The sequence below is a fragment of the Alosa pseudoharengus genome, unplaced genomic scaffold (assembly GCF_046254945.1).
Source record: "Alosa pseudoharengus isolate Yale_2024_CS ecotype anadromous, Long Island Sound unplaced genomic scaffold, YU_APseudo_1.1 YU_APseudo_1.1_scf_7, whole genome shotgun sequence".
Taxonomy (NCBI): domain Eukaryota; kingdom Metazoa; phylum Chordata; class Actinopteri; order Clupeiformes; family Clupeidae; genus Alosa; species Alosa pseudoharengus.
In genome coordinates this window covers 1,638,449-1,648,448 of record NW_027468859.1, presented here as the reverse complement: position 1 = coordinate 1,648,448, position 10,000 = coordinate 1,638,449, and the positions used below count along the sequence as shown (strand labels likewise).

Sequence of the window (10,000 nt, the reverse complement as noted above, 5' to 3'; positions counted from 1 at the left end):
CGGGCCGGTTCTCGCTCCCCGCGGTCCTGCCTGATTAATAGCGAGGTTGCGCGAGGAGACGGGCAATGGAGCCGAGGGGGGGTCAGCTCGTGGAAACCCGGGGTGTCAGGATCACGCTAGCACACACACACACACACACACACACACACTCGCCCTCCGTGTGTGGGGAGACGCTAGCACACACACTCGCCCTCCGTGTGTGGGGAGATGTTCCCAAATCCTGCAGATGGCCTACACACACACACGTCATACATGAAACGTGTAGATGATGCAGAAGACACCATCGTCCAAAGCCTGCAAATATACACACACACAGACAGACACACACACACACACACACCTCTGTGTGTAAGCTACAGCTGAACTCTGGCACAAACCTGCCGCTGCCAACAGGCTTACTAACCTAGTGCTGCAATGCCACAGGTGTGTGTGTGTGTGTGTGTGTGTGTGTGTGATGTTCAGTGGTCACCCCAGACAAATCTGACTGCTGCATAACACTCTTATCCAATGCAGATGCTCTGGACACAGAGGTGCAGCCTTTATCCTTATATTGATTCATGAAAAGGAATCGTCGGTCATTTGTAGAAATCGTACAAAAAGGACAACATAAGGGGACTCTGCACTAGTCTCTCTCCCCACACACACACACACACAATGACCCAGGCACCTCTCCCCAATAACCAAGATGTAATGTACAGTATGGGGTTAATGCATGTGTGTGTGTGTGTTTCTGTGTCTGTGACTATGTACATTTGTGTATATGTTTATGTGTGTGTGTGTGTGTGTGTGTGTGTGTGTGTGTGTGTGTGTGTGTGTGTGCACGTACATCTATGTGTGTGTGTTTGTGTGTGTGCACGTACATCTATGTGTGTGTGTGTGTGTTTGTTTGTACATCTGTGTATGTTTGTGTGTGTCTGTCTGTGTTTCTGTGTCTGACTGTCTGTGTCTATGTGTGTGCACGTGCATCTGTATATCTGTGTGTGTTTCTGTGTGTTTCTATGTGTGTGCATACATCTGTGTATATATGTGTGTGTGTGTGTGTGTGTATGTGTTTGTACATCTGTGTTAGAGTTGCACCGATATGGAATTTTAGGGTCGATAACGATAACCAATATTTATTGGTTTGTTGTAGGATAACAGATAATAGATAATAGATAATAGATAATTACCACCAATGATGGACAAAACTCATAATAGTCCTCAATGGTTCAGCAGTCAACAAAATAGCTGTAGCCTAGGCCTATGTGTGGCTCCTTTAAGTGAACCTGACGTCAGTGAATTGCGAGTGAGTGGGTAGAGACAGTGTGTTCCAATCGTCTTCATTCCAATTGAGTAAACGCTCATAAACGGCTCAGCTGGGAATAAGCTATAGCGACCAAATCAGAGTTTGTGAGGGGAAACTTGTGTTCAGTTTAAACTGCGGGTAACTGAATAAAGCTGCAACTTCTCAGACTGTAACTTGTGTCCGTCTACTCTGTTGCGCACAACCTGCTGCAGGAGAAATGAGGGGTTTTAATAACTTTTAATGATGATCTGTCTGGAACTGAAGCAGGAATGGTTAGCATATTTTCTAGGTAACAGTACAAAACCCAAGCTAACAAAATGCAAATAACTAAAATACAACTTAGAACTAGGCCTACAGTACTAATGTAGGCTACTCTTTATTTGTTCCCCCGACTAGCGCGGTAAAGCGCAAACACACCAGCACAAGACGGCTCTAGATAGGGCTGGGCCTCGCTCTGCTGAGGTTAAACGGAGGATCATTCACGAGAGGATTTTGGGCTGCACAGATTCAACGCAGATCCACAGATCTTGTTAGAATGGTGAAATACATTCATAACGCTGACATTACATTGAGGAAGTGTAGCCAACCAAGCTCAAGTAGCTCAGTGTAGCCAGGTGGGCCTTGCCTATTCCTAGTCCGGAAATTGAGGCTTTAAAAAATATCGGCGCAAATTATGGGCTGGAATTCTGTTATCGGGCCGATAATAATATTTTATTTTTTTCACTTATCGGCCAATAATATATCGGCCGCCGATATATCCTGTGTGTGTGTGTATATGTGTGTATATGTGTGTGTGTCTTCACTAACACCCTGCTCTGGTCTGTGTGTGTGTGTGTGTGTGTGTGATTGTGTGTGTGTGTATATGTGAGTGTGTGTGTGTGTGTGTGTGTCTTCACTAACATCCTGCTCTGGTCTCTGTGTGTGTGTGTGTGATTGTGTGTGTGTGTGTGTGTGTGTGTGTGTCTTCACTAACACCCTGCTCTGGTCTCTGTGTGTGTGTGTGTGTATATGTATGTGTGTGTGTCTGTGTGTGTGTGTGTGTGTGTGTGTGTGTGTGTGTATATGTGTGTGTGTGTGTGTGTGTGTATGTGTGTATATGTACATGTGTGTGTGTGTGTGTGTGTGTGTGTGTGTGTCTTCACTAACACCCTGCTCTGGTCTCTGTGTGTGTGTGTGTGTGTGTGTGTGTGTGTGTGTGTGTGTGTGTGTGTGTGTGTCTTCACTAACACCCTGCTCTGGTCTCTGTGTGTGTGTGATTGTGTGTGTGTATGTGTGTGTGTGTGTGTGTATGTGTGTGTGTGTGTATGTGTGTGTGTGTGTGTGTGTGTGATTGTGTATATGTGTGTGTGTGTGTGTGTGTCTCCACTCTGTCCAGTGGCTGCGCCCGATCTCCTGGACCCCAAGTCCGCCGTGCACAACTGCAGGCCGCGCCTGTCCTTCTCCTCCGCCAAGCCGCTGGTGCTGAGCCCGCCGGTGGACGAGCTCGAGGAGCCGGCGCACGTGAGCGTGATGCGCTGGAAGACGGTGTCGGCCATCTTCTGCCTGGTGGTGCTCTACCTCATCATGGGCGCCACGCTGTTCCGCGCGCTCGAGCAGCCGCACGAGAGCTCCCAGAAGCTCGCCATCCTCATGGAGAAGCTGGACTTCCTCGTCCAGCACCCCTGCGTCAACTCCTCCCAGCTCGAGGACCTCGTCAAGGTCAGGTAGTGTGTGTGTGTGTGTGTGTGTGTGTGTGTGTGCGCACCTGCGTGTGTCAGGGGGTGCCAGTGTGCATGTGTGTGTGTGAAGACATATACTCAACACATACAAATTGTGAAACGTGGAACACAATTATGAATTATGTAGTGAATCAAAAACTGTAAACAGCTCTATATATTTTACATTTCAGAAAACATAAGAATAGCCACACAGAGAGAGATTGTTGCTGTCTGAAAAAATATGTTGTTTCAAAATAATTGCACATTGTGTCATCAAAATCGGTACAGTGTCTATTTATACAGTCATTCACCTACTTGTGTCATAGTATTATTCACATTTGACCAAAATGATATTTAAATGGACGTAGCCGTATTTTTACCAGCTAAGCATCGTAGTTCGGTCTTAGCATTGGAGAGGTTTCGAACAACATCGTAGTTCAGCCTAGGTAGTTCAGTCTTAGCATTGGAGAGGTTTCGAACAACATCGTAGTTCAGCCTAGGTGGTTCAGTCTGGGACCGCTGGGAACTTTGGTAGCAGCCCCAGACAGTAAAAGAAATGGACACAGCGACCCCATAGACTTGGACGGAGAGGTCAAGGAGAAGCACTTGTCCGGTGATGCTTATTGTGATGCTGCTGCACCAGTGATGCTTATTGTGCTGCAGTGATGCTTATTGTGATGCTGCTGCACCAGTGATGCTTATTGTGCTGCAGTGATGCTTATTGTGATGCTGCTGCACCAGTGATGCTTATTGTGCTGCAGTGATGCTTATTGTGCTGCTTATTGTGATGCTGCTGCACCAGTGATGCTTATTGTGCTGCAGTGATGCTTATTGTGATGCTGCTGCACCAGTGATGCTTATTGTGCTGCAGTGATGCTTATTGTGCTGCAGTGATGCTTATTTTGCTGCACCAGTGATGCTTATTGTGCTGCTGCACCAGTGATGCTTATTGTGCTGTACCAGTGATGCTTATTGTGCTGTACCAGTGATGCTTATTGTGCTGCAGTGATGCTTATTGTGCTGCACCAGTGATGCTTATTGTGCTGCTGCTGCACCAGTGATGCTTATTGTGCTGTACCAGTGATGCTTATTGTGCTGCAGTGATGCTTATTGTGCTGCTGCACCAGTGATGCTTATTGTGCTGCACCAGTGATGCTTATTGTGCTGCGCAGCCTCAAACTGAGCTGGACCACGTAGATGGGACAACCTGTCTGAAATGTGTAACTCTTCTGGTAGCTGCGCCGAGAGAAATCTGAATCAAGCGTAAATCTGTAAATAAATAAACCGTTAACCGCGATTGAAATTGAAATTTCTCGACTGTGCGACAGAAAGTGGCATGGTCATGACATCATCGTTAGCCTATTTTTTACAAAAAACAGCTGCTACGGAGCCATAACATGAGGTACAAGGCAATCCATACATTATTGTGTTTCCTTAGACAAGAAACAATGGACAAATAGAGTCTTTAAATGCTTATATATAGTTATTCACTGCCAAAGTGACGGCAAAATGAATGGGGGTCAGTGGAATGCCAGCGGCAGGTGAAGGCTTGTTAGCTTCAGAGCTTCCCTGGTCAATGGAATGCTAGCGGCAGGTGAACGCTAGCGGCAGGTGAATGCTAGCGGCAGGTGAAGGCTAGCGGCAGGTGAAGGCTTAGAATGCTAGCGGCAGGTGAATGCTAGCGGCAGGGGAAGGCTTGTTAGCTTCAGAGCTTCCCTTAGGGGGTATGCTTTCCGGATGTTCGCTCACCCCCCCTTGGTAGCAGCCTTTGTGGGCTTCTTCTGCAGTTGAGTGAAGTTACTATAAGCAATTCATGCTCAATACTGCCACTAGTGGACGGTGTACAAAATAGATGACGTGATCAAATATATTTTCATTGGTCATTTAGATAGCCAAAGCTAACTGTAGACAGAGGAGAAGGAGAACATTCTATTTATAGTAAAAAGTCAAAATCATCTTTACAACTTTCTGTCTGTCTGTCTGTCTGTTGGCCGGTGTGCACTTGGGGAAAGTACATCACACACTGTCCCCAACTTACAGTCTGTGGGCTCTATTTTGCACTCTAGAGCAATTGACTTTGTATACTCGCGCTTTTGTCTTTCCTATTTTGCAGTCAGCGCATATTGGAATTTTCCCTCCACAGGTACATGTGCGCCCACAGGGGCGTTTCAGCGAAAAGAGGGGGTGTGTTCCGGCGCAAACGGTCCCAGTTGATATTTTGCAGTTTCAGAAAACAATTCCGCCACAGACCAGGAACCTCCTGGTCTAAAGTCAGTGGCGCAAATTCAGATGTTATTTTAAGGGTGCATGCATGGCCACAGGCCTGCAGGAATGAATGCTATGCACACTGATCTACAGACACCCTGTGCACAGATGGAAACATTCAAAGCCTTGATAATATTTGTCAGTTTCCCGGGTTTGTTCGTGTATTGGTCAACCACCCATAGTAGTGGATAGGATGTGAGATGCCATGATTAACATACATACATACTCTAAAGATGCCATGATTAACATACATAAACACTCTAAAGATGCCATGATTAACATACATACACACACTCTCACTAAAGATGCCATGATTAACATACATAAACACTCTAAAGATGCCATGATTAACATACATAAGCACTCTCAAGATGCCATGATTAACATACATACATACTCTAAAGATGCCATGATTAACATACATAAACACTCTCAGGATGCCATGATTAACATACATACACACACTATCACTAAAGATGCCATGATTAACATACATAAACACTCTCAAGATGCCATGATTAACAAACATACACACACTCTCACTAAAGATGCCATGATTAACATACATAAACACTCTCAAGATGCCATGATTAACATACATAAACACTCTCAAGATTCCATGATTAACATACATACTCTATCTAAAGATGCCATGATTAACATACATAAACACTAAAACTAAAAATTTAGTAGCCTATATAGTACATCTACATGCAATATCTTTACAACAACAACGCCTAATTACAACCTATTAATTTGGACAACTTTATACAGCCCTATAAAGGCTAGTTACCTTTAGTTTTGTTCCAATTTACTGTTGTGTATGGCTTTAAACATTGTGTGCGCTTTAACATCAGCCTATAAGAATTATTCCAGCTGTGCTAAGATTTTGACAAGCACCACAATTTTGCCTACCTTGATGTAGCCCATCTGAAATAACTCCCAAGCTTTGCTATGTTCCCTTCATCCTTTTGTAAAAAACGTTTTATATCCATGATGGTCTTGAAGTCTTGAGTTTGTTAATTAGCTTAAATCAGCTTATTATGTGCTGTTAACCAGCAACCATAGACAGTAAAAGAAAGCAGCAAGTAGCCTTGGCTACAATTTCTGTAGTTGCTGCGTCCATTCATTGTTATTCTCTATCCTGCTTAAACAAAAGTTGTGCGTGCATTAAGTTGATGATAACGTGTTTACAAACTCTACTTTACATAAAATATTCTAAATAGCTTGTCATGCAGTTAATGGGATACTGTGCAGAGTTGGAAAGGTCAACTTAGAAACTGTTTCTGTTGCCTGATGGTAGGTACAGCCGTAGCTTACACCTGCAGGAGCGCTTGCTTGGGCGCCTGTGTTGCGCAATGCACTTTGCTCCTCTCATCTATACGACGCAGTTCCCATTTCTCCAAACCATACATAATTACAAGGACAAATATTGCTACACGAGGGAAATCAGTGTGGTGTCCGATGTGAAAAAATAGGTATAAATCTAGCGTACATATTTCCACAAATCACGGATGTGTTGATGACATAAATTAGGAAATATTAGAAGACTTAATGAGACGTGATGTTGAACTGCATGCCGATGCCGTTTAACCCAAATGCCCCAGCAGCAGCACGGGAGAGGAGAGCTTATCTGACAGATCTGCATTGTCTATACTCTATAGTGAGGTAGATTACATTGCAAAAATATCACCATAAATTCATAACCTCGTGATTCAGTGAGAGTGATCCCAAAATCGGAAAGTGACATTTCTGTATTACATTTTGTCAAGAGGAAAAATCAATAGCAAACTGTTCCCAACTGACTATAGCGCTGTGAACCGTTCCTGGCTGCGCCTGGCAATTCCGCCATCATAATAGCAATCCGCTATGGAACAAGCGTGCCTGTTGTGAGATGACGCTCTGATTGGTTTATTGCACGTTACGCCCAAACCACACCCATGAATAATGTAACTGCTACAGACCACCCCATTTTAGATTTGCGTCAGGCGCAACAGTCATGATCCCGCCGGTAAAATAGAAACAGCACCCAAGATCCGCCCACAAAGCGATTTGCGCGAAGTCAATTGTGCCAAAGTGCAAGATATAGCCCTGTGTGTGTGTGTGTGTGTGTGTGTGTGCATATGTGTGTGTGTGTGTGTGTGTGTGTGTGTGTGTGTGTGTGTCCGCCAGTACATCCCACACTGTCCCCAACTTACAGTTTGTGTGTGTGTGTGTGTGTGTGTGTGTGTCCGCTAGTACATCACACACTGTCCCCAACTTACAGTCTGTGTGTGTGTGTGTGTGTGTGTGTGTGTATGTGTGTGTGTGTGTGTCTCCTCTAGCTGGGCACCACACCTCACACCTCAGCTTCAACTTGTTCATCAGTTCCATCCAACATCCCTCCTTTTCTCTCCCTCTCTCTCTCCCTCTCTCTCTCCCTCTCTCTGTCTCTTTTTATCTCTCTTTCTCTCTTCCTCAGCTGCTAGCTTTCTGTCTGTTCATCAGTCTGTAATGTACCTCTCCCCCCTTCTCTCTCTCTCTCCCCCCTCCTCTCTCTCTCTATCTCCCCCCTTCTCTCTCTCTCTACCCCCTCCTCTCTCTCTCTATCTCCCCCCTCCTCTCTCTCCCCCCTTCTCTCTCTCTCTCTCTCTCTCTCTGTCTGTTACTCATCTCCTCAGATAAACTAATGTATCTGTCTCCTGTCTTGTCCTCCTCTCCACCCTGATGCCTGTGTGTGCGTGTGTGACTGTGTGTGTGTGTGCGTGTGTGTGTATGTGTGTGTGTGTGTGTGAGTGTGTGTTCCTCTCACGGAGCTCCCATCACTGTCACTCTAACCTCACACTCCCTTAAACATACGAGCATTTGCAGGGAGTGGGAGGCCAGGCAGTCAGCCTGGAGTGTGTGTGTTTGTGTGTACCAGTAATCCATCAGTGGGTGTGAAGCCCAGTGCTGCTTTCCTCTGTTGATTTATTAATAGAGCTCACTCTCAATCTCTCTTTCTATCTCTCCCTCACCCTCTCAATATCTCTCTCAATTTCTCTCTCTCTCCCTTGCTCTCTCTGTCTCTCTGTCTGTTTTATCTATATATCACCACCCATGGTAGTGGATAGGATGTGTGTGTGCAAGATTAACATACATACACACTCTAAAGATGCCATGATTAACATACATACACACACTCTCACTAAAGATGCCATGATTAACATACATAAACACTCTCAAGATGCCATGATTAACATACATACACACACTCTCAAGATGCCATGATTAACATACATACATACTCTAAAGATGCCATGATTAACATACATAAACACTCTCTCACTAAAGATTCCATGATTAACATACATACACACACTCTCACTAAAGATTCCATGATTAACATACATGAACACTCTAAAGATGCCATGATTAACATACATACACACACTCTCACTAAAGATGCCATGATTAACATACATAAACACTCTCAAGATTCCATGATTAACATACATAAACACTCTCAATATGCCATGATTAACATACATACATACTCTAAAGATGCCATGATTAACATACATACTCTATCTAAAGATGCCATGATTAACATACATGAACACTCTAAAGATGCCATGATTAACATACATACACACACTCTCACTAAAGATGCCATGATTAACATACATAAACACTCTCAAGATTCCATGATTAACATACATAAACACTCTCAAGATGCCATGATTAACATACATAAACACTCTCAAGATGCCATGATTAACATACATACTCTATCTAAAGATGCCATGATTAACATACATAAACACTCTAAAGATGCCATGATTAACATACATAAACACTCTCAAGATGCCATGATTAACATACATACTCTATCTAAAGATGCCATGATTAACATACATAAACACTCTCAAGATGCCATGATTAACATACATAAACACTCTCAAGATGCCATGATTAACATACATACTCTATCTAAAGATGCCATGATTAACATACATAAACACTCTAAAGATGCCATGATTAACATACATACACACACTCTCTCTAAAGATGCCATGATTAACATACATAAACACTCTCAAAATGCCATGATTAACATACATAAACACTCTCAAGATGCCATGATTAACATACATACATACTCTAAAGATGCCATGATTAACATACATAAACACTCTAAAGATGCCATTATTAACATACATAAACACTCTCAAGATGCCATGATTAACATACATACTCTATCTAAAGATGCCATGATTAACATGCATAAACACTCTCTCACTCCTGATATGCATCTCGCTCAAATTCAAAGTTGCTTTATTAGCATGACTGTATGGGAACAGTGTTGCCAAACCTAGTGTTGATAGACAATAACTCCTAATAAGACCATTAAAGAAAAGATAAATAAAATAATTACAGTAATATACATGTGTATGTGTGTGTGTGGAGGGGATGCTGTTTACAAAGAAAAGCCACTTATGATTCTAATGAAGTGAGGAATGCAAAGACAATTGCAGTCAAAATACAGAACTTTTACTGTGCAAATTTCACAAACATCTTTTATAAAACCAATACAAAAAGTAGTGCAACTTGCAATAATTATACTTTTGTTTCAAGTTCAAGCCCAGGTACATTACACAGTATTCAAGTACATCTAAAACGGAAATATAAAGCAAGTGTGACTTAGTGAAGAGACAATTTGCATTCATATGGGCAGTTGCACCAGTCGCACCATGCGTGCGTGTTTAGAAGTGCAACGTTGAAAAGGGTCCTG

The 10,000-nt window shown here is 43.2% G+C and overlaps 1 protein-coding gene across 1 annotated transcript in view; it reads left to right on the top strand.

The window, feature by feature from the left end:
* The first annotated feature begins 2,665 nt into the window (after positions 1–2,665).
* kcnk2b (potassium channel, subfamily K, member 2b) overlaps positions 2,666–10,000 on the top strand; it is a 61,580-nt gene continuing 54,245 nt past the window's right edge. Inside the window, exon 1 of the mRNA XM_076273137.1 lies at positions 2,666–2,983. Coding sequence (XP_076129252.1) covers positions 2,795–2,983 — 189 coding nt within the window. The 5' untranslated portion in view covers positions 2,666–2,794. The remainder of the gene's footprint in view (positions 2,984–10,000) is intronic.